The 26,554-nt window shown below is 44.9% G+C and overlaps 1 protein-coding gene across 1 annotated transcript in view; it reads left to right on the top strand.

Moving 5' to 3' along the window:
* The first annotated feature begins 380 nt into the window (after positions 1-380).
* The window catches only part of LOC116955839 (MAM and LDL-receptor class A domain-containing protein 1-like), a 112,062-nt gene continuing 85,888 nt past the window's right edge, over positions 381-26,554 (top strand). Inside the window, exons 1-7 of the mRNA XM_076053755.1 lie at positions 381-722; positions 4,427-4,542; positions 5,208-5,275; positions 6,183-6,358; positions 6,604-6,636; positions 12,646-12,699; positions 26,003-26,089. Of these exons, the coding sequence (XP_075909870.1) occupies positions 497-722; positions 4,427-4,542; positions 5,208-5,275; positions 6,183-6,358; positions 6,604-6,636; positions 12,646-12,699; positions 26,003-26,089 (760 nt within the window). The 5' untranslated portion in view covers positions 381-496. The remainder of the gene's footprint in view (positions 723-4,426; positions 4,543-5,207; positions 5,276-6,182; positions 6,359-6,603; positions 6,637-12,645; positions 12,700-26,002; positions 26,090-26,554) is intronic.

The raw sequence follows: 26,554 nt of genomic DNA on the forward strand, positions 1-26,554 counted from the left end.
TTAGTTGGGTGGGTGGGTGGGTGGACAGGTGGGTGGGTGGGTTCGTGTATTAGTTGGGTGGGTGGGTGGACAGGTGGGTGGGTGGGTTCGTGTGTTAGTTGGGTGGGTGGGTGGACAGGTGGGTGGGTGGGTTCGCGTGTTGGTTGGGTGGGCGGGTGGGTGGACAGGTGTGCGGGTGGGTGGGTTCGCGTGTTAGTTGGTTGGGTGGGCTTGTGGCACAGGTGTGCGGGTGGTCGGGCATCGGGTGCGTGGCTGACGTCAAACAGCGGGAGGGATGGACGGAGGGGGTCGCTATTTGAGCGGGCGGGGGCGTCGTCTTTGACGGCGGGGGGGGGGGGGCCAGAGGATAAATACCACAGACCACCCCGCACCGGGCCTCTGCCAAGCTCCTCGCTCGCAAAGCAACGGCACCGCCGCTCCGACTCCCAAGCGGCGCGAGCTCGCTGTCCCACCGGCCGTCGGCAAGTCGCGCTTCGCGAGCGATTCGGAGCGAGCCATGGGCGGCGGAGATGGCCGCAGCAGCCGCAGCAGCCGCAGCAGCAGCAGCAGCTGCGACGGGTCGAGCGAGCACGGCGCCGGCGGCGGGAGGAAGAAGCGCCGCTCGTGGAGCCGGCTGGAGATCGCGCTGACCGCGACCGGCTGCCTGCTCGTGGTGGCCTGCGCGGCTCTTATCGCCGTCGCCTGGCTGGCCGTGGAGGACAGCAAGCAGAGCAGCAAGACAGGTCACCGATATGACGCGTTTTATAATCGGGCGGCGGCGGCGGCGGCGATGCTGGCGCTACCGACGAATTGCCCAAGTTCTGCGGTCCTCTACATGTGCTGAGACGTTATCGGCCGCATGAGTGTTTATATTTGCGCTCGGGAATAACTCGCGCGTGCGTGCGAGGGAGAAACGCTCTATCCCGCACTGGTGGAGTCCTTATCATGGGGCACCTTTTTTGTTTGTCAGTATCAAGGTATAAAAAATAATGTTGTTTTAACGGGAGCTGCGGTAAGATGTTCAAACACCAAACGAATACCTTTTTTTCCAGGGATTAAGTACTGCATTAACCACACACAGTGCTTGTGGCGAGCATGCAAACAAACATGCTCTGATAATATTTGCATTGTCTTTGAAACTGGTTGGCCTACACCAGATAGCGTATATTATAATATAAAATATATTATGCATCTATTATAATACTACCCTGGAGCAAAAATTGCGTTACATAGTGTTTTAAATTTTGATTTAAAGCTTTTGTGACTGCAGTGATTCATATTCTTGGTTCTTTCGGTAAAGTCACGTTGAAGGGAAACAATAAAATAATGAAAAAATATATTGTTATATATTTCATTATTTTATTGCTTCCCTTCAACGTGACTTTACATAGTGTTATCAGTTCCAAATACAATGCATGTATTATCCGAGCATGTTTGCTTTGCGTGTTTACAACAAGTAAGCATGGTTAATGCAGAATTGATTCCTTGCCTATTTGGCGTCTGAACATCTTATCGACATCTCCTGCGTAATTGCCAGCCAGGGTACAAAGCTCTTCCGTTGTTTCAGACTTTGATAACTGGCAAAAAAGGCAGGTGGCCAGTGATAAGGGCTCTACCTGTGCGGGATAGAGTGATCCTCCCTCGCACGTACGCGTGAGCTGTCGTCTCTGAGAGCCCTCGTGTCCTCCCGCCGCGTGGATGTAAACACTCATGTGGCCGATAGCATCTCAGTATATGTCGAGGACCACTACAGCGTGGTTATGATGTTTTTTAAAATCTCAATTCTGTAAAAATTTTCTTTACATTTTTAATTGTCATCTGAAAAGGAGTGGGGGGAGGGGGGGGGGGGTACAGATATGAATATAGATAGCAGATTAAAACAAATTTACAAAGTTAAGAAACTATTGAAATGTTTTAATTCCAATATTAAAATAAATATACTGTTGCTGTAATAACCCAATGTGTCCTAACTTTTGGGCCACCCTGTATATTAATAACCTTATTTGTGCTAACTTTTGGGCCACCCTGTACAATAATAACCCAATGTGACCTGACTTTTGGCCACCCTATATAACCATAACCCTACGTATTCTGACTTTTGGGCCACCCTGTATAACAACAACAATAACAACAATCCTATGTGTCCTGACGTTTGGGCCACTCTGTATATTAACAGCCCTATGTGTCCTAACTTTTGGGCCACCCCGTATAATAATAACCCTATGTGTCCTGACTTTTGGGCCACCCTGTATAATAACAACAACAACAACCCAATGTGTCCTGACTTTTGGGCCACCCTGTATGAACAATCAAACCATGGGAACAAATATACATGCCATCGAAGGAATTTAAACAGAGATGATCCGTGGGATCGTCAGTCCAGCGGCGGACCTGCCAGCCCATAACCATTACACTCACGGAACTGTGGCAGCTTCACATTTATCGCCACCATAAAACACCTCGTGAAATGCGTTAAACGCCTCAAATCACTGCACCTGAAATGAGTTAAATGATGACGTCACCCTGCTGCTGCTCTATTTAAGACCGGGAGCAAGCGAGGGCATTACCATTCTGGCGAATTGCCCGATGATGCTGGATGCAATTACCAGCGTAACGTCGTGCTACTCAAACTGTAAATGTTGTGGATTCACTCTTCAACACATCGGTGGACTAAAGTAGTGATCTATTTGTCTTTTGTCAACGTGACACTTTTTTTGCTGATTGGCCGTGTCGGGTGGTGGAGGGTTACGACACATTTATAAATAACGCGATCTAACCCAAAAACCTTTATTATGAAGATAGCTAAGAGTTGACATTTGTAGATAGCTAAGAGTCCCCCTTTCGAAGTGGTGATTTTGTTATCCACCCACATTGCCCGGCATGGATTCGATCTCACAGATCTCGTGGAAGCCCCAAATCATTGAGGTCTCCGTAGGGTAACATACGTCCGAACGATGTTTAAATGTCAGTGATAACGCCGCTCGTGCGATTGTGGTTGTGTGTGTGGCCTTCATAGGAAAACATATATAGTAGGCGACTTTCCTTCATAGCACAGAAAGAGGGCTCATTGGGCCTTTGCCTGCGAAAGGTCACCTATGATATATTCTTAATGTGCCCTGCGGAAGGGTCGTTGCCAGGAACGTCGCCCCACGATGTTAATGATACGGTATATTTGAACACGCAGACGGTTTCCCCGACCAATATTATCCACGAGAGGTTTTTTTTTTTGCCCCCCCCCCACCCTCGGGTTAGATCACGTCAATATCAACGCGTCGCCGAAACCCGCCACCACCTGACGTAGCCAATCAGCAAGCGGTCTGCCGCGTTCTGTTCACGTGGAGAACAAACAAAAAAAACAAACCCCTCACTGACTGGCCGTGTGGTCGGGTGGGGGCGGGTTTCAATGACGCGTTCACATTCGCCACGATCTTGACCCGAGCAAGCCCCTCCATTACGGACGCGGTAAGCGTTGCGTAGTCGTCATTGGCCGGTTGCTCGCACAGCACTGCCAACGGAGGCGCCGCACCAGCCACACGGTGGAGCTCCGTCATCCGATCTCAGCACGCGGAGCTGCCGTCCGTTGAGCCCCGCAAGCCTCGCTCTGCCGATGAGAACGCCGATTGTCAAAACCAGCCAGCTCACCGGCATCGGTTGGAGCGCCGCGTGAACTCTGCCGCTGGCGAGACGCCGAATGTCGCGGCTGGCTCCAGGAAGTTTTCTTGCCTGCGCCGAGACACCAACGCCGCAGAAGGGATCCGCTCCCGGAAGGCCGCGCGTGGCTGATGGGATGTGTTCAAACAAATGGAAATACTTGTTGTATGGAGGGACGCTTACGAGGAGGAGGAGGAGGAGGAGCAGGAGGAGGATTCAGAGGAGCAGGGGGAGGAGCAATTGGAGGAGGTGGAGCAGGAGGAGCAGGAGCAGGAGGTAGAGCAGGAGCAGCAGAAGGAAGAGGTGGAGCAGGAGCAGCAGGATGAGCAGCAGGGGGAGGAGCAATTGGAGGAGGTGGAGCAGGAGGAGCAGGAGGTGGAGCAGGAGGAGCAGGAGGAAGAGGTGGAGCAGGAGCAGCAGGATGAGCAGCAGGGGGAGAAGCAATTGGAGGAGGTGGACCAGGAGGAGCAGGAGGTAGAGCAGGAGGAGCAGGAGGAAGAGGTGGAGCAGGAGGAGCAGGATGAGCAGCAGGGGGAGAAGCAATTGGAGGAGGTGGACCAGGAGGAGCAGGAGGTAGAGCAGGAGGAGCAGGAGGAAGAGGTGGAGCAGGAGCAGCAGGATGAGCAGCAGGGGGAGAAGCAATTGGAGGAGGTGGACCAGGAGGAGCAGGAGGTAGAGCAGGAGGAGCAGGAGGAAGAGGTGGAGCAGGAGCAGCAGGATGAGCAGCAGGGGGAGGAGGTGGAGAATGAGGAGGAGACGGAGCCCACTGGTTGACTCCGTTCTGTCCACGCCACAGAGAGGAGTGCGCTGTCTGGCAGCATGAAGATCGTCACCGGAGCCGAGTTCAGCCCGGCGCTCCTCGACCGCGAGTCGGCCGAGTTCAAGACGCTCGCCTTCGACTTCGAGAAAACGGTCGCGCACCCCGGGGTCACGCACGGGGTCACGCACGGGGTCACGCACGGGGTCATGCACGGGGTCACATAAGGGGTCACACACAGGGCCATACATTGGGTGATGCACTGGGTCACACACGGGGTCACACAGAGTCACACACGGGGTCACACACGGGGTCACACACGGGGTCACACAGAGTCACACACTGGGCCACACACGGGGTCACTGACGGGGTCACACACGGGGTCACACACGGGGTCATCGACGGAGTCACACACGGGGTCATACATTGGGTCGCACAGGCGGGTAACACACACGGAGTTACACACAGGGTTGCACTAGGTTAAACTGGGTTGCCCATAGACTAGCTTAGGGCGCATAGACTCACATAGAGTCTCATAGACTAACATAGAACCCCATGGACCAACATAGAGACCCATGGACACACATAGAGACCCATGAACTCCAATAGAGACTCATATACTCACATAGAGACCTATAGACTCACATATATACCCATAGACTCACATAAATACCCATAAACTCACAGTGACTTATAGACTCACATAGAGACTCATAGAACTCACAAAGAGACCAATAGACTCGCATAAAGACCTGTAGACTCACGTGAAAATCGCCCCTCCCCCACCCGCACACCCCCTTACCCCCGGTTCCTCTTTCAGATCAACGACGTCTATTCCACCAGCTCTATGCAGAATGACTACATCAGCTGCAAGGTGCTGGCGTTCAGGTGAGCGGGGGCCCGCAGAATAACGGGACCGAAGCGCGGGCCAAACGATCCTTACCCCTTGAGCTGCGGGCAGTTCACCAGCCACGTGTTGGTTCAGGGCAAAGCCAGGCCCGACGCTGGCGACCACTTCACTGAAATGTCGACGCTGCGTAACGGTGCCCGCGACATCGGCATTCGCTAGCACCTACACGCTGACCGGGAGAAACGCCGAGGCGTGAAGAGAGGGAGATCGGTGGCTGGGAATGAGGAAACACTGATGAGGGGAGGGGAATCGGAGAAGGGGGCTGTGGGAATGAGAGAGATATCGTGATGGGAGAGGAGAGATGTGGATGAAGGAGAGAGCTGTGGATGAAGGAGGGAGGCTGTGGATGAAGGAGAGACCTGCGGATGATTGAGGGAGCTGTGAATGAAGGAGGGAGCTGTGGATGAAGGAGGGAGCTGTGGATGAAGGAGGGAGCGGTGGCTGAAAGAGGGAGCTGTGGATGGAGGAGGGAGCTGTGGATGAAGGAGGGAGCTGTGGATGAAGGAGGGAGCTGTGGATGAAGGAGGGAGCTGTGGATGAAGGAGGGAGCTGTGGATGAAGTACGGAGCTGTGGATGAAGGAGGGAGCTGTGAATGAAGGAGGGAGCTGTGGGTAATGGAGGGAGCTGTGGGTGAAGGAGGGAACTGTGGATGAAGGAGGGAGCTGTGAATGAAGGAGGGAGCTGTGGGTAATGGAGGGAGCTGTGGGTGAAGGAGGGAACTGTGGATGAAGGAGGGAGCTGTGAATGAAGGAGGGAGCTGTGATTGACGGAGGGAGATGTGGGTGATCGAGGGAGCTGTGGATGAAGGAGGTGGGACAATTACTGTAAGAGACAACTGCTAACCTCGAACCGACGCCGCCCCCGTCGCTCGCGTTCCGCGGCAGGTCAGGCAGCGTGCTCACCTCCTTCGGGCTGGAGTTCTTCTCCGAGTCCCCCATCGACGCGCTGGTGGACGAGGCGCTGGCGACGCTCAAGAAGGCCATCGTGCCCGTGAGCGGCGGGTCCACGGAAGGCCAGCTGGGACGCTTCACGGTCGACTCGACGAGCGTGGGCGTCAGCGGTGAGGACGGCCGCCCCGGCTTCCCGTGCGCGTCGCGCGCTTTGATCCGCAGATGAAGGTCCCGAGCCCTTGTTTGGGGTCACGGCGCCGTGACCTCTCATTCAAGGTCACGGCGCCGTGACTCCTTAAGGACGACGACGATGACGACGATGCGGATGTTGACGACGACGACGAGGACGACGACAAACTGCGTGGCGCTCTCTGACATCGTCTGACTGCAACGCGTCTTTCTCGCCCCTCTCCAGGTGCGAAGCCCACGGAGCCTGGGAAACCGCCAGGTGAGCAGCGGAGAGAGCACAGCAGCAGTGGATGGAGCACAGTAGCAGTGGATGGAGCACAGTAGCAGTGGATGGAGCACAGTAGCAGTGGATAGAGCACAGTAGCAGTGGATGGAGCACAGTAGCAGTGGATGGAGCACAGTAGCAGTGGATAGAGCACAGTAGCAGTGGATGGAGCACAGTAGCAGTGGATGGAGCACCGTAGCAGTGGATGGAGCACAGTAGCAGTGGATGGAGCACAGTAGCAGTGGATAGTGCACAGTAGCAGTGGATAGAGCACAGTAGCAGTGGATAGAGCACAGTAGCAGTGGATAGGGTGCGTTAGCGGTTAGCGCTACGCCGCGCTACGAACCCGGCGGTCCGAGTTCGATTCCCGCTCACGGCCAACACCACCGGTGACGATTCTCTGAACCGGTCCCTGGGCCTCCTCCCCTAGGTCGACTCAGCCTCAAATGGGTATCCAGTGCGCTGTGTAGTGAACATCGCCACTGGGGAGACAAAGGCGGCCAGGGCGTGGTGCTGGCCACCCACCTGCTCGAGTGTGCCGTTTCGCTCTTCGTAGGCGCTGCTGCTACTCGCTAACAGCACTTGCCCCAACAGTCTGTGAAGGCTACACGGGTGGGGATCTTTGTCTTTGTTTGGTGGGGGTCGGTGGGTGGGTGCATGCGCAGCAGTTGTGGTTGGGTGTCCTGTGGACGACCATAATCTCTAGTAGAGCGGCAATACCGATCAATAGGTCAATCTTTACTCAGCGTGCCGATAGCGCCCTCAATAAAGTAGCCATCGGTGCACATGACAGCAGACCGGGAGCGGTGCAGAGGCATAGAGCCTAGGAACATAATCACGGAGAACAAATGTAATATACAAGGTGCTTCAAAAAATGATTTAACACTTCCATGCGATCCATACTCTTTGGTTCCTTCGGTAAAGTCACGCAGAGTATGGCTTCCTGCAGTCACGAAAGCTTCAAATCAAGACTCATATGGGACTTAACGGAAAAAGAACGGGTGATGATAACACTAATACACTGTTACGCGATGACAAATGTAACGTTAATAGCTTCAAAAGGTCAAAGAGTCTCTCCCACGTGTGTGTGTTTAGCCATCGCTGTTAACGCATTGCCTGGAACCTTCTCGCGGTGGTCTCCAAAGACCGCAAATCCCCAATAAGTGTTGACGTTTATTTTCGAAGCGCCCCTTTAATGAAGAGCAACATGCAGCGTGGTACACGACAAGGCCATTGAACAATGAGAGTTAGGGAAACATACAGATATCTGGGGTACCTGTAATGGGAAGACACGAGACTGTGAATGTGTAACAGACAGGGGGTGATCACTCTAAACGCGTGGTGACGTTGATTCCAAAAGTGGAGGGAAAACCCGGAGGACCTGGAGAAAAATCCACGCGACCACGGGGAGGGAAACACCACAAACTCCAAATATACAGCAGCAGGCGTCAGGGTGGGGATCGAACCCACGACCTCCTGTATACCAGGCGAGGTAGTTAACATCTCCTAGCCACCTTGATGATGATGATGAGAGAGAGAGACGCGCAAACTCCAAATATACAGCAGGTGTCAGTGGTCGGGATTGAACCCACGACCTTCTGTAGACCTGGCGAGGTAGTTAACATCTCATAGCCACTGTGGGATCGAGCCCACGACCTCCTGTAGACCAGGCGAGGTAGTTAACATCTCCTAGGCACCGTGATGATGATGATGATGAGAGAGAGAGACGCAAACTCGAAATATACAGCAGGCGTTAGTGGTCGGGATTGAACCCACGACCTCCTGTAGACCAGGCAAGGGAGTTAACATCTCATAGCCACCGTGATGATGACGATGATGAGAGAAAGAGACGCAAACCCCAAATATACAGCAGGCGTCAGTGGTCGGGATTGAACCCACGACCTCCTGTGGACCTGGCGAGGTAGTTAACATCTCCTAGCCATCACGTCAACACGAACGGCTGGCGGTGACCTCAAAATTGCGCACAGTCAGCGCCGAACAGAGTCCGACATGCCGAGGGGTAAGGTAAAGGGTAGGGTAAATGAAGCGTGAAGAATTACCCGGTAAATAGCTTGTTTACCTACTACCTTGTTTACCTACTACCTTGTTTATCTACTACCTTGTTTACCTACTACCCTGTTTATCTACTACCCTGTTTACTACTACTACCCTGTTTACCTATCACCTTGTTTACCTACTACCCTGTTTACCTACTACCTTGTTTTCTTACTACCCTGTTTACCTACTACCTTGTTTACCTATCACCTTGTTTACCTACTACCCTGTTTACCTACTACCCTGTTAACCTACTACTCTGTTTAATTACGACCTTGTTTACCTATCACCTTGTTTACCTACTACCCTGTTTACCTACTACCTTGTTTTCCTCCTACACTGTTTACCTACTACCTTGTTTACCTATCACCTTGTTTACCTACTACCCTGTTTACCTACTACCTTGTTTACTTACTACCCTGTTTACCTACTACCTTGTTTACCTATCACCTTGTTTACCTACTACCCTGCTTACCTACTACCTTGTTTACTTATCACCTTGTTTACCTACTACCCTGTTTACCTACTACCTTGTTTACCTATCACCTTGTTTACCTACTACCCTGTTTGCCTACTACCTTGTTTACCTACTTCCTTGTTTACCTACTACCCTGTTTACCTACTACCCTGTTTACCTACAACCCTGTTTACCTACTACTCTGTTTACCTACTACCCTGTTTACCTACTACCCTGTTTACCTACTACCTTGTATACCTATCACCTTGTTTACCTATCACCTTGTTTACCTACTACCCTGTTTACCAACTACCCTGTTTACCTACTACCTTGTTTACCTATCACCTTGTTTACCTACTACCCTGTTTACCTACTACCTTGTTTACCTACTACCTTGTTTACCTACTACCCTGTTTACCTACTACCCTGTTTACCTACTACCTTGTTTACCTATCACCTTGTTTACCTACTACCCTGTTTACCTACGACCTTGTTTATATATCACCGTGTTAACCTACTACCCTGTTTACCTACTACCTTGTTTACCTATCACCTTGTTTACCTACTATCCTGTTTGCCTACTACCCTGTTTACCTACTACCTTGTTTACCTACTACCCTGTTTACCTACTACCCTGTTTACCTACAACCTTGTTTACCTACTACCCTGTTTACCTACGACCCTGTTTACCTACTACCTTGTTTACCTATCACTTTGTTCACCTACTACCCTGTTTACCTACTACCTTGTTTACCTATCACCTTGTTTACCTACTACCCTGTTTACCTACTACCTTGTTTACCTATAACCTTGTTTACCTACTACCCTGTTTACCTACTACCTTGTTTACCTATCACCTTGTTTACCTACTCCCCTGTTTAACTACTACCTTGTTTACCTATCACTTTGTTTACCTACTACCCTGTTTACCTACTACCCTGTTTACCTACTACCTTGTTTACCTTCTATCCTGTTTACCTACTACCCTGTTTACCTACAACCCTGTTTACCTACTACCTTGTTTACCTACTACCTTGTTTACCTACTACGCTGTTTACCTACTACCTTGTTTACCTATCACCTTGTTTACCTACTACCTTGTTTACCTACTACCCGGTTTACCTACTACCTTGTTTACCTATCACCTTGTTTACCTATCACCTTGTTTACCTACTACCTTGTTTACCTACTACCCTGTTTGCCTACAACCCTGTTTAGCTACTACCCTGTTTACCTACTACCTTGTTTACCTATCACTGTGTTTACCTACTACCCTGTTTACCTACTACCTTGTTTACCTATCACCTTGTTTACCTATCACCTTGTTTACCTACTACCCTGTTTACCTACTACCCTGTTAACCTACTACTCTGTTTAATTACGACCTTGTTTACCTATCACTTTGTTTACCTACTACCCTGTTTACCTACTACCTTGTTTTCCTCCTACACTGTTTACCTACTACCTTGTTTACCTATCACCTTGTTTACCTACTACCCTGTTTACCTACTACCTTGTTTACCTACTACCTTGTTTACCTACTACCCTGTTTACCTACTACCTTGTTTACTTACTACCCTGTTTACCTACTACCCTGTTTACCTACAACCCTGTTTACCTACTACTCTGTTTACCTACTACCCTGTTTACCTACTACCCTGTTTACCTACTACCTTGTATACCTATCACCTTGTTTACCTATCACCTTGTTTACCTACTACCCTGTTTACCAACTACCCTGTTTACCTACTACCTTGTTTACCTATCACCTTGTTTACCTACTACCCTGTTTACCTACTACCTTGTTTACCTACTACCTTGTTTACCTACTACCCTGTTTACCTACTACCCTGTTTACCTACTACCTTGTTTACCTATCACCTTGTTTACCTACTACCCTGTTTACCTACGACCTTGTTTACATATCACCGTGTTAACCTACTACCCTGTTTACCTACTACCTTGTTTACCTATCACCTTGTTTACCTACTATCCTGTTTGCCTACTACCCTGTTTACCTACTACCTTGTTTACCTACTACCCTGTTTACCTACTACCCTGTTTACCTACAACCCTGTTTACCTACTACCCTGTTTACCTACGACCCTGTTTACCTACTACCTTATTTACCTATCACTTTGTTCACCTACTACCCTGTTTACCTACTACCTTGTTTACCTATCACCTTGTTTACCTACTACCCTGTTTACCTACAACCTTGTTTACCTATAACCTTGTTTACCTACTACCCTGTTTACCTACTACCTTGTTTACCTATCACCTTGTTTACCTACTACCCTGTTTAACTACTACCTTGTTTACGTATCACTTTGTTTACCTACTACCCTGTTTACCTACTACCCTGTTTACCTACTACCTTGTTTACCTTCTATCCTGTTTACCTACTACCCTGTTTACCTACAACCCTGTTTACCTACTACCTTGTTTACCTACTACCTTGTTTACCTACTACGCTGTTTACCTACTACCTTGTTTACCTATCACCTTGTTTACCTACTACCTTGTTTACTTACTACCCGGTTTACCTACTACCTTGTTTACCTATCACCTTGTTTACCTATCACCTTGTTTACCTACTATCTTGTTTACCTACTACCCTGTTTGCCTACAACCCTGCTTAGCTACTACCCTGTTTACCTACTACCTTGTTTACCTATCACTGTGTTTACCTACTACCCTGTTTACCTACTACCTTGTTTACCTATCACCTTGTTTACCTACTGCCTTGTTTACCTACTACCTTGTTTACCTACTACCTTGTTTACCTACTACCTTGTTTACCTATCACCTTGTTTACCTACTACCCTGTTTACCTACTACCTTGTTTACCTATAACCTTGTTTACCTACTACCTTGTTTACCTATCACCTTGTTTACCTACTACCCTGTTTACCTACTACCTTGTTTACCTACTACCTTGTTTACCTATCACTGTGTTTACCTACTACCCTGTTTACCTACTACCTTGTTTACCTATCACCTTGTTTACCTACTGCCTTGTTTACCTACTACCCTGTTTACCGCTCGCTAAAAGCTTCGTGGCGCAGTCTGTGGCATCCATTTAAAATTGGAATCATTGAGAGTCTTCGATATGAATAAAGCACTCTACCTAGCATCTACCTGCTACAAACCTTCTTCACGTGTTGTAGTGCCCCAGTAATTACCACCCTGCAATCGGGTCATTTGTATGGGGTAAGTTGTAAAACGTAAGGTAAAGGTAGGCCCGTTGCTTTGACCTTTGACCTTACCTTGCCGAGGTCTATTCAGAGGTAGCGTGCGTCGAAAGTGAAGAAGACATATTCAACGTGACTTTACCGAAAGAACTAAGAATATGAATTACTGCAGTCACGAAAGCTTTAAATCAAAAGTGAAGAAGACGTTCATGTTTTCTCTCTCCTTCTAAATGGAGAGAGTGGAGTTGACCGAAGTCGACTTTTGTCCACCGCCACCCCATCTCGCTTTGCGTGCAGGAGAAACGAGCACCCCCAAAACAACAACTACCCCCAAAACAACTCCTCAGCCAGGTGAAGGGACAATCTGTACTCTGCCCCCCCCCCCCACAACACAGCTCTCGCGCACGTGTATGTGTGTCATGTGTGTACGCGTGTGTGTGTGTCGTGTGTGTACACGTGTGTGTGTGTGTGTGTGTCATTTGTGTACGCATGTGTGTGTGTGTCATGTGTGTACGCATGTGTGTGTGTCATGTGTGTACGCGTGTGTGTGTGTCATGTGTGTACGCGTGTGTGTGTGTCATGTGTGTACGTGTGTGTGTGTCATGTGTGTACGCGTGTGTGCGTGGCATGTTTGTATGCGTGTGTGTGTCATGTGTTGTTTACCTACTACTCTGTTTACATACTACCCTGTTTACCTATCACCTTGTTTACCTACTACCCTGTTTACCTACTACCCTGTTTACCGATTACCTTGTTTATCTATCACCTTGTTTACCTACTACCCTGTTTACCTACTACCTTGTTTACCTATCACCTTGTTTACCTACTACCTTGTTTGCCTACTACCCTGTTTACCTACTACCCTGTTTACCTACTACCCTGTTTACCTACAACTCTGTTTACCTACGACCTTGTTTACCTACTACCCTGTTAACCTACTACCTTGTTTACCTACTACCTTGTTTACCTATCACCTTGTTTACCTACTACCCTGTTTACCTACTACCCTGTTTACCTACTACCCTGTTTACCTACAACTCTGTTTACCTACGACCTTGTTTACCTACTACCTTGTTTACCTACTACCCTGCTTACCTACTACCTTGTTTACCTATCACCTTGTTTACCTACTACCCTGTTTACCAACTACCTTGTTTACCTATCTTCTTGTTTACCTACTACCCTGTTTACATACTACCTTGTTTACCTATCACTTTGTTTACCTACTACCCTGTTTACTTACTACCTTGTTTACCTATCACCTTGTTTACCTACTACCTTGTTTACCTACTATCCTGTTTACCTACTACCTTGTTTACCTATCACCTTGTTTACCTACTACCCTGTTTACTTACTACCTTGTTTACCTATCACCTTGTTTACCTACTACCCTGTTTACCTACTACCTTGTTTACCTATCACCTTGTTTATCTACTACCCTGTTTACCTACTACCTTGTTTACCTACTACCCTGTTTACCTACTACCCTGTTTACCTACAACCCTGTTTACCTACTACCCTGTTTGCCTACTACCCTGTTGACCTACTACCTTGTTTACCTATCACTTTGTTTACCTACTACCCTGTTTACCTACTACCTTGTTTAACTATCACCTTATTTACCGACTACCTTGTTTACCTACAACCCTGTTTACCTACTACCTTGTTTACCTATCACCTTGTTTACCTACTACCCTGTTTGTCTACTACCTTGTTTACCTATCACCTTGTTTACCTACTACCTTGTTTACCTAATACCCTGTTTACCTACTACCTTGTTTACCTATCACCTTGTTTACCTACTACCCTGTTTACCAAGTACCTTGTTTACCTATCACCTTGTTTACCTACTACCCTGTTTACCTACTACTTTGTTTACCTATCACCTTGTTTACCTACTACCTTGTTTACCTTCTACCTTGTTTACCTACTACCTTGTTTACCTACTACCCTGTTTACCTACTACCCTGTTTACCTACAACCCTGTTTACCTACTACTCTGTTTACCTACTACCCTGTTTACCTACTACCGTGTTTACCTACTACCCTGTTTACCTATCACTTTGTTTACCTACTACCCTGTTTACCTACTACCTTGTTTACCTATCACCTTGTTTATCTACTACCCTGTTTACCTACTACCTTGTTTACCTACTACCCTGTTTACCTACTACCCTGTTTACCTACAACCCTGTTTACCTACTACCCTGTTTGCCTACTACCCTGTTGACCTACTACCTTGTTTACCTATCACTTTGTTTACCTACTACCCTGTTTACCTACTACCTTGTTTAACTATCACCTTATTTACCGACTACCTTGTTTACCTACAACCCTGTTTACCTACTACCTTGTTTACCTATCACCTTGTTTACCTACTACCCTGTTTGTCTACTACCTTGTTTACCTATCACCTTGTTTACCTACTACCTTGTTTACCTAATACCCTGTTTACCTACTACCTTGTTTACCTATCACCTTGTTTACCTACTACCCTGTTTACCAAGTACCTTGTTTACCTATCACCTTGTTTACCTACTACCCTGTTTACCTACTACTTTGTTTACCTATCACCTTGTTTACCTACTACCTTGTTTACCTTCTACCTTGTTTACCTACTACCTTGTTTACCTACTACCCTGTTTACCTACTACCCTGTTTACCTACAACCCTGTTTACCTACTACTCTGTTTACCTACTACCCTGTTTACCTACTACCGTGTTTACCTACTACCCTGTTTACCTATCACTTTGTTTACCTACTACCCTGTTTACCTACTGCATTGTTTACCTATCACCTTGTTTACCTACTACCTTGTTTACCTACTACCCTGTTTACCTACTACCTTGTTTACCTATCACCTTGTTTACCTACTACCCTGTTTACCTACTACCTTGTTTACCTATCACCTTGTTTACCTACTACCCTGTTTACCTACTGTCTTGTTTACCTATCACCTTGTTTACCTACTACCCTGTTTACCAATCACTTTGTTTACCTACTACCCTGTTTACCTATCACCTTGTTTACCTACTACCTTGTTTACCTATCACTTTGTTTACCTACTACCCTGTTTACCTACTACCTTGTTTAACTCTCACCTTGTTTACCTACTACCCTGTTTACCTACTACCCTGTTTACCTACTACCCTGTTTACCTATCACGCTGTTTACCTACAACCCTGTTTACCTACTACTCTGTTTAACTACTACCCTGTTTACCTACTACCTTGTTTACCTATCACTTTGTTTACCTACTACCCTGTTTACCTACTACCTTGTTTAACTATCACCTTGTTTACCTACTACCTTGTTTACCTACTACCTTGTTTACCTATCACCTTGTTTACCTACTACCCTGTTTACTTACTAACTTGTTTAACTATCATCTTGTTTACCTACTACCCTGTTTACCTACTACCTTGTTTACCTATCACCTTGTTTACCTACTACCCTGTTTACCTACAATCCTGTTTACCTACTACTCTGTTTACCTACTACCCTGTTTACCTACTACCCTGTATACCTACTACCTTGTTTACCTATCACTTTGTTTACCTACTACCCTGTTTGCCTACTACCCTGTTGACCTACTACCTTGTTTACCTATCACTTTGTTTACCTACTACCCTGTTTACCTACTACCTTGTTTACCTATCACCTTGTTTACCTACTACCCTGTTTGTCTACTACCTTGTTTACCTATTACCTTGTTTACCTGCTACCTTGTTTACCTAATACCCTGTTTACCTACTACCTTGTTTACCTATCACCTTGTTTACCTACTACCTTGTTTACCTACTACCTTGTTTACCTATCACCTTGTTTACCTACTACCTTGTTTACCAAATACCCTGTTTACCTACTACCTTGTTTACCTATCACCTTGTTTACCTACTACCCTGTTTACCAAGTACCTTGTTTACCTATCACCTTGTTTACCTACTACCCTGTTTACCTACTACTTTGTTTACCTATCACCTTGTTTACCTACTACCTTGTTTACCTTCTACCTTGTTTACCTACTACCTTGTTTACCTACTACCCTGTTTACCTACTACCCTGTTTACCTACAACCCTGTTTACCTACTACTCTGTTTACCTACTACCCTGTTTACCTACTACCCTGTTTACCTACTACCCTGTTTACCTATCACCTTGTTTACCTACTACCCTGTTTACCTACTGCATTGTTTACCTATCACCTTGTTTACCTACTACCTTGTTTACCTACTACCCTGTTTACCTACTACCTTGTTTACCTATCACCTTGTTTACCTACTACCCTGTTTACCTACTACCTTGTTTACCTATCACCTTGTTTACCTACTACCCTGTTTACCTACTGTCTTGTTTACCTATCACCTTGTTTACCTACTACCCTGTTTACCAATCACTTTGTTTACCTACTACCCTGTTTACCTATCACCTTGTTTACCTACTACCTTGTTTACCTATCACTTTGTTTACCTACTACCCTGTTTACCTACTACCTTGTTTAACTCTCACCTTGTTTACCTACTACCCTGTTTACCTACTACCCTGTTTACCTACTACCCTGTTTACCTATCACGCTGTTTACCTACAACCCTGTTTACCTACTACTCTGTTTACCTACTACCCTGTTTACCTACTACCGTGTTTACCTACTACCCTGTTTACCTATCACTTTGTTTACCTACTACCCTGTTTACCTACTACCTTGTTTACCTATCACCTTGTTTATCTACTACCCTGTTTACCTACTACCTTATTTACCTACTACCCTGTTTACCTACTACCCTGTTTACCTACAACCCTGTTTACCTACTACCCTGTTTGCCTACTACCCTGTTGACCTACTACCTTGTTTACCTATCACTTTGTTTACCTACTACCCTGTTTACCTACTACCTTGTTTAACTATCACCTTATTTACCGACTACCTTGTTTACCTACAACCCTGTTTACCTACTACCTTGTTTACCTATCACCTTGTTTACCTACTACCCTGTTTGTCTACTACCTTGTTTACCTATCACCTTGTTTACCTACTACCTTGTTTACCTAATACCCTGTTTACCTACTACCTTGTTTACCTATCACCTTGTTTACCTACTACCCTGTTTACCAAGTACCTTGTTTACCTATCACCTTGTTTACCTACTACCCTGTTTACCTACTACTTTGTTTACCTATCACCTTGTTTACCTACTACCTTGTTTACCTTCTACCTTGTTTACCTACTACCTTGTTTACCTACTACCCTGTTTACCTACTACCCTGTTTACCTACAACCCTGTTTACCTACTACTCTGTTTACCTACTACCCTGTTTACCTACAACCCTGTTTACCTACTACTCTGTTTACCTACTACCCTGTTTACCTACTACCCTGTTTACCTACTACCCTGTTTACCTATCACCTTGTTTACCTACTACCTTGTTTACCTACTACCTTGTTTACCTATCACTTTGTTTACCTACTACCCTGTTTACCTACTACCTTGTTTAACTCTCACCTTGTTTACCTACTACCCTGTTTACCTACTACCCTGTTTACCTACTACCCTGTTTACCTATCACGCTGTTTACCTACAACCCTGTTTACCTACTACTCTGTTTACCTACTACCCTGTTTACCTACTACCGTGTTTACCTACTACCCTGTTTACCTATCACTTTGTTTACCTACTACCCTGTTTACCTACTACCTTGTTTACCTATCACCTTGTTTATCTACTACCCTGTTTACCTACTACCTTGTTTACCTACTACCCTGTTTACCTACTACCCTGTTTACCTACAACCCTGTTTACCTACTACCCTGTTTGCCTACTACCCTGTTGACCTACTACCTTGTTTACCTATCACTTTGTTTACCTACTACCCTGTTTACCTACTACCTTGTTTAACTATCACCTTATTTACCGACTACCTTGTTTACCTACAACCCTGTTTACCTACTACCTTGTTTACCTATCACCTTGTTTACCTACTACCCTGTTTGTCTACTACCTTGTTTACCTATCACCTTGTTTACCTACTACCTTGTTTACCTAATACCCTGTTTACCTACTACCTTGTTTACCTATCACCTTGTTTACCTACTACCCTGTTTACCAAGTACCTTGTTTACCTATCACCTTGTTTACCTACTACCCTGTTTACCTATTACTTTGTTTACCTATCACCTTGTTTACCTACTACCTTGTTTACCTTCTACCTTGTTTACCTACTACCTTGTTTACCTACTACCCTGTTTACCTACTACCCTGTTTACCTACAACCCTGTTTACCTACTACTCTGTTTACCTACTACCCTGTTTACCTACTACCGTGTTTACCTACTACCCTGTTTACCTATCACTTTGTTTACCTACTACCCTGTTTACCTACTGCATTGTTTACCTATCACCTTGTTTACCTACTACCTTGTTTACCTACTACCCTGTTTACCTACTACCTTGTTTACCTATCACCTTGTTTACCTACTACCCTGTTTACCTACTACCTTGTTTACCTATCACCTTGTTTACCTACTACCCTGTTTACCTACTGTCTTGTTTACCTATCACCTTGTTTACCTACTACCCTGTTTACCAATCACTTTGTTTACCTACTACCCTGTTTACCTATCACCTTGTTTACCTACTACCTTGTTTACCTATCACTTTGTTTACCTACTACCCTGTTTACCTACTACCTTGTTTAACTCTCACCTTGTTTACCTACTACCCTGTTTACCTACTACCCTGTTTACCTACTACCCTGTTTACCTATCACGCTGTTTACCTACAACCCTGTTTACCTACTACTCTGTTTAACTACTACCCTGTTTACCTACTACCTTGTTTACCTATCACTTTGTTTACCTACTACCCTGTTTACCTACTACCTTGTTTAACTATCACCTTGTTTACCTACTACCTTGTTTACCTACTACCTTGTTTACCTATCACCTTGTTTACCTACTACCCTGTTTACTTACTACCTTGTTTAACTATCATCTTGTTTACCTACTACCCTGTTTACCTACTACCTTGTTTACCTATCACCTTGTTTACCTACTACCCTGTTTACGTACAATCCTGTTTACCTACTACTCTGTTTACCTACTACCCTGTTTACCTACTACCCTGTATACCTACTACCTTGTTTACCTATCACTTTGTTTACCTACTACCCTGTTTGCCTACTACCCTGTTGACCTACTACCTTGTTTACCTATCACTTTGTTTACCTACTACCCTGTTTACCTACTACCTTGTTTACCTATCACCTTGTTTACCTACTACCCTGTTTGTCTACTACCTTGTTTACCTATTACCTTGTTTACCTGCTACCTTGTTTACCTAATACCCTGTTTACCTACTACCTTGTTTACCTATCACCTTGTTTACCTACTACCTTGTTTACCTACTACCTTGTTTACCTATCACCTTGTTTACCTACTACCTTGTTTACCAAATACCCTGTTTACCTACTACCTTGTTTACCTATCACCTTGTTTACCTACTACCCTGTTTACCAAGTACCTTGTTTACCTATCACCTTGTTTACCTACTACCCTGTTTACCTACTACTTTGTTTACCTATCACCTTGTTTACCTACTACCTTGTTTACCTTCTACCTTGTTTACCTACTACCTTGTTTACCTACTACCCTGTTTACCTACTACCCTGTTTACCTACAACCCTGTTTACCTACTACTCTGTTTACCTACTACCCTGTTTACCTACTACCCTGTTTACCTACTACCCTGTTTACCTATCACCTTGTTTACCTACTACCCTGTTTACCTACTGCATTGTTTACCTATCACCTTGTTTACCTACTACCTTGTTTACCTACTACCCTGTTTACCTACTACCTTGTTTACCTATCACCTTGTTTACCTACTACCCTGTTTACCTACTACCTTGTTTACCTATCACCTTGTTTACCTACTACCCTGTTTACCTACTGTCTTGTTTACCTATCACCTTGTTTACCTACTACCCTGTTTACCAATCACTTTGTTTACCTACTACCCTGTTTACCTATCACCTTGTTTACCTACTACCTTGTTTACCTATCACTTTGTTTACCTACTACCCTGTTTACCTACTACCTTGTTTAACTCTCACCTTGTTTACCTACTACCCTGTTTACCTACTACCCTGTTTACCTACTACCCTGTTTACCTATCACGCTGTTTACCTACAACCCTGTTTACCTACTACTCTGTTTACCTACTACCCTGTTTAACTACTACCCTGTTTACCTACTACCTTGTTTACCTATCACTTTGTTTACCTACTACCCTGTTTACCTACTACCTTGTTTAACTATCACCTTGTTTACCTACTACCTTGTTTACCTACTACCTTGTTTACCTATCACCTTGTTTACCTACTACCCTGTTTACTTACTACCTTGTTTAACTATCATCTTGTTTACCTACTACCCTGTTTACCTACTACCTTGTTTACCTATCACCTTGTTTACCTACTACCCTGTTTACCTACAATCCTGTTTACCTACTACTCTGTTTACCTACTACCCTGTTTACCTACTACCCTGTATACCTACTACCTTGTTTACCTATCACTTTGTTTACCTACTACCCTGTTTACCTACTACCTTGTTTAACTATCACCTTGTTTACCTACTACCTTGTTTACCTACTACACTGTTTACCTACTACCCTGTTTGCCTACAACCCTGTTTAGCTTCTACCTTGTTTGCCTACTATTCTGTTTACCTACTACCCTGTTTACCTACAACCCTGTTTACCTACTACTCTGTTTACCTACTACCCTGTTTACCTACTACCGTGTTTACCTACTACCCTGTTTACCTATCACTTTGTTTACCTACTACCCTGTTTACCTACTGCATTGTTTACCTATCACCTTGTTTACCTACTACCTTGTTTACCTACTACCCTGTTTACCTACTACCTTGTTTACCTATCACCTTGTTTACCTACTACCCTGTTTACCTACTACCTTGTTTACCTATCACCTTGTTTACCTACTACCCTGTTTACCTACTGTCTTGTTTACCTATCACCTTGTTTACCTACTACCCTGTTTACCAATCACTTTGTTTACCTACTACCCTGTTTACCTATCACCTTGTTTACCTACTACCTTGTTTACCTATCACTTTGTTTACCTACTACCCTGTTTACCTACTACCTTGTTTAACTCTCACCTTGTTTACCTACTACCCTGTTTACCTACTACCCTGTTTACCTACTACCCTGTTTACCTATCACGCTGTTTACCTACAACCCTGTTTACCTACTACTCTGTTTAACTACTACCCTGTTTACCTACTACCTTGTTTACCTATCACTTTGTTTACCTACTACCCTGTTTACCTACTACCTTGTTTAACTATCACCTTGTTTACCTACTACCTTGTTTACCTACTACCTTGTTGACCTACTACCTTGTTTACCTATCACTTTGTTTACCTACTACCCTGTTTACCTACTACCTTGTTTACCTATCACCTTGTTTACCTACTACCCTGTTTGTCTACTACCTTGTTTACCTATTACCTTGTTTACCTGCTACCTTGTTTACCTAATACCCTGTTTACCTACTACCTTGTTTACCTATCACCTTGTTTACCTACTACCTTGTTTACCTACTACCTTGTTTACCTATCACCTTGTTTACCTACTACCTTGTTTACCAAATACCCTGTTTACCTACTACCTTGTTTACCTATCACCTTGTTTACCTACTACCCTGTTTACCAAGTACCTTGTTTACCTATCACCTTGTTTACCTACTACCCTGTTTACCTACTACTTTGTTTACCTATCACCTTGTTTACCTACTACCTTGTTTACCTTCTACCTTGTTTACCTACTACCTTGTTTACCTACTACCCTGTTTACCTACTACCCTGTTTACCTACAACCCTGTTTACCTACTACTCTGTTTACCTACTACCCTGTTTACCTACTACCCTGTTTACCTACTACCCTGTTTACCTATCACCTTGTTTACCTACTACCCTGTTTACCTACTGCATTGTTTACCTATCACCTTGTTTACCTACTACCTTGTTTACCTACTACCCTGTTTACCTACTACCTTGTTTACCTATCACCTTGTTTACCTACTACCCTGTTTACCTACTACCTTGTTTACCTATCACCTTGTTTACCTACTACCCTGTTTACCTACTGTCTTGTTTACCTATCACCTTGTTTACCTACTACCCTGTTTACCAATCACTTTGTTTACCTACTACCCTGTTTACCTATCACCTTGTTTACCTACTACCTTGTTTACCTATCACTTTGTTTACCTAGTACCCTGTTTACCTACTACCTTGTTTAACTCTCACCTTGTTTACCTACTACCCTGTTTACCTACTACCCTGTTTACCTACTACCCTGTTTACCTATCACGCTGTTTACCTACAACCCTGTTTACCTACTACTCTGTTTACCTACTACCCTGTTTAACTACTACCCTGTTTACCTACTACCTTGTTTACCTATCACTTTGTTTACCTACTACCCTGTTTACCTACTACCTTGTTTAACTATCACCTTGTTTACCTACTACCTTGTTTACCTACTACCTTGTTTACCTATCACCTTGTTTACCTACTACCCTGTTTACTTACTACCTTGTTTAACTATCATCTTGTTTACCTACTACCCTGTTTACCTACTACCTTGTTTACCTATCACCTTGTTTACCTACTACCCTGTTTACCTACAATCCTGTTTACCTACTACTCTGTTTACCTACTACCCTGTTTACCTACTACCCTGTATACCTACTACCTTGTTTACCTATCACTTTGTTTACCTACTACCCTGTTTACCTACTACCTTGTTTAACTATCACCTTGTTTACCTACTACCTTGTTTACCTACTACACTGTTTACCTACTACCCTGTTTGCCTACAACCCTGTTTAGCCTCTACCTTGTTTGCCTACTATTCTGTTTACCTACTACCCTGTTTACCTATCACCTTGTTTACCTACTACCCTGTTTACCTACTACCCTGTTTACCTTCTACCTTGTTTACCTACTAGCTTGTTTACCTACTACCCTGTTTACCTACTACCCTGTTTACCTACAACCCTGTTTACCTACTGCTCTGTTTACCTACTACCCTGTTTACCTACTACCCTGTTTACCTACTACCCTGTTTACCTATCACCTTGTTTACCTACTACCCTGTTTACCTACTACCTTGTTTATCTACTACCCTGTATACCTACTACCTTGTTTACCTACTACCCTGTTTACCTACTACCTTGTTTACCTATCACCTTGTTTACCTACTACCCTGTTTACCTACTACCCTGTTTACCTACTACCCTGTTTACCTATCACCTTGTTTACCTACTACCCTGTTTACCTACTGCATTGTTTACCTATCACCTTGTTTACCTACTACCTTGTTTACCTACTACCCTGTTTACCTACTACCTTGTTTACCTATCACCTTGTTTACCTACTACCCTGTTTACCTACTACCTTGTTTACCTATCACCTTGTTTACCTACTACCCTGTTTACCTACTGTCTTGTTTACCTATCACCTTGTTTACCTACTACCCTGTTTACCTATCACTTTGTTTACCTACTACCCTGTTTACCTATCACCTTGTTTACCTACTACCTTGTTTACCTATCACTTTGTTTACCTACTACCCTGTTTACCTACTACCTTGTTTAACTATCACCTTGTTTACCTACTACCCTGTTTACCTACTACCCTGTTTACCTACTACCTTGTTTACCTATCACTTTGTTTACCTACTACCCTGTTTACCTACTACCTTGTTTACCTATCATCTTGTTTACCTACTACCCTGTTTACCTACTACCTTGTTTACCTATCACCTTGTTTACCTACTACCCTGTTTACCTACAACCCTGTTTACCTACTACTCTGTTTACCTACTACCCTGTTTACCTACTACCCTGTTTACCTACTACCATGTTTACCTATCACCTTGTTTACCTACTACCCTGTTTACCTACTGCATTGTTTACCTATCACCTTGTTTACCTACTACCTTGTTTACCTACTACCCTGTTTACCTACTACCTTGTTTACCTATCACCTTGTTTACCTACTACCCTGTTTACCTACTACCTTGTTTACCTATCACCTTGTTTACCTACTACCCTGTTTACCTACTGTCTTGTTTACCTATCACCTTGTTTACCTACTACCCTGTTTACCAATCACTTTGTTTACCTACTACCCTGTTTACCTATCACCTTGTTTACCTACTACCTTGTTTACCTATCACTTTGTTTACCTACTACCCTGTTTACCTACTACCTTGTTTAACTCTCACCTTGTTTACCTACTACCCTGTTTACCTACTACCCTGTTTACCTACTACCCTGTTTACCTATCACGCTGTTTACCTACAACCCTGTTTACCTACTACTCTGTTTACCTACTACCCTGTTTAACTACTACCCTGTTTACCTACTACCTTGTTTACCTATCACTTTGTTTACCTACTACCCTGTTTACCTACTACCTTGTTTAACTATCACCTTGTTTACCTACTACCTTGTTTACCTACTACCTTGTTTACCTATCACCTTGTTTACCTACTACCCTGTTTACTTACTACCTTGTTTAACTATCATCTTGTTTACCTACTACCCTGTTTACCTACTACCTTGTTTACCTATCACCTTGTTTACCTACTACCCTGTTTACCTACAATCCTGTTTACCTACTACTCTGTTTACCTACTACCCTGTTTACCTACTACCCTGTATACCTACTACCTTGTTTACCTATCACTTTGTTTACCTACTACCCTGTTTACCTACTACCTTGTTTAACTATCACCTTGTTTACCTACTACCTTGTTTACCTACTACACTGTTTACCTACTACCCTGTTTGCCTACAACCCTGTTTAGCTTCTACCTTGTTTGCCTACTATTCTGTTTACCTACTACCCTGTTTACCTATCACCTTGTTTACCTACTACCCTGTTTACCTACTACCCTGTTTACCTTCTACCTTGTTTACCTACTACCTTGTTTACCTACTACCCTGTTTACCTACTACCCTGTTTACCTACAACCCTGTTTACCTACTGCTCTGTTTACCTACTACCCTGTTTACCTACTACCCTGTTTACCTATCACCTTGTTTACCTACTACCCTGTTTACCTACTACCTTGTTTACCTATCACCTTGTTTACCTATCACTGTGTTTACCTACTACCCTGTTTACCTACTACCTTGTTTACCTATCACCTTGTTTACCTACTGCCTTGTTTACCTACTACCCTGTTTACCGCTCGCTAAAAGCTTCGTGGCGCAGTCTGTGGCATCCATTTAAAATTGGAATCATTGAGAGTCTTCAATATGAATAAAGCACTCTACCTAGCATCTACCTTCTACAAACCTTCTTCACGTGTTGTAGTGCCCCGGTAATTACCACCCTGCAATCGGGTCATTTGTATGGGGAAAGTTGTAAAAGGTAAGGTAAAGGTAGGCCCGTTGCCTTGACCTTTGACCTTAGCTTGCCGAGGTCTATTCAGAGGTAGCGTGCGTCGAAAGTGAAGAAGACGTTCATGCTTTCTCTCTCCTTCTAAATGGAGAGAGTGGAGTTGACCGAAGTCGACTTTTGTCCACCGCCACCCCATCTCGCTTTGCGTGCAGGAGAAACGAGCACCCCCAAAACAACAACTACCCCCAAAACAACAACTACCCCCAAAACAACTACCCCCAAAACAACTCCTGAGCCAGGTGAAGGGACAATCTGTACTCTGCCCCCCCCCACAACACCGCTCTCGCGCACGTGTGTGTGTCATGTGTGTACGCGTGTGTGTGTGTGTGTCATGTGTGTACGCATGTGTGTGTGTGTGATGTGTGTACGCGTGTGTGTGTGTGTCATGTGTGTACGCGTGTGTGTGTGTCATGTGTGAACGCATGTGTGTGTGTGTGTCATGTTTGTACGCATGTGTGTGTGTCATGTGTGTACGCGTGTGTGTGTGTCATGTGTGTACGCATGTGTGTGCGTGTCATGTGTGTACACGTATGTGTGTGTGTCATGTGTGTACGCGTGTGTGTGTCATGTGTATACACGTGTGTGTGTGTCGTATGTACGCATGTGTGTGTGTCATGTGTGCACACGTGTGTGTGTCATGTGTGTACGCATGTGTGTGTGTCATGTGTGCACGCGTGTGTGTCATGTGTGTACGCGTGTGTGTG

The sequence above is a fragment of the Petromyzon marinus genome, chromosome 62 (assembly GCF_048934315.1).
Source record: "Petromyzon marinus isolate PM22_M1 ecotype Great Lakes invasive population chromosome 62, UKy_Petmar_22M1.pri1.0, whole genome shotgun sequence".
Taxonomy (NCBI): Eukaryota; Metazoa; Chordata; class Hyperoartia; order Petromyzontiformes; family Petromyzontidae; genus Petromyzon; species Petromyzon marinus.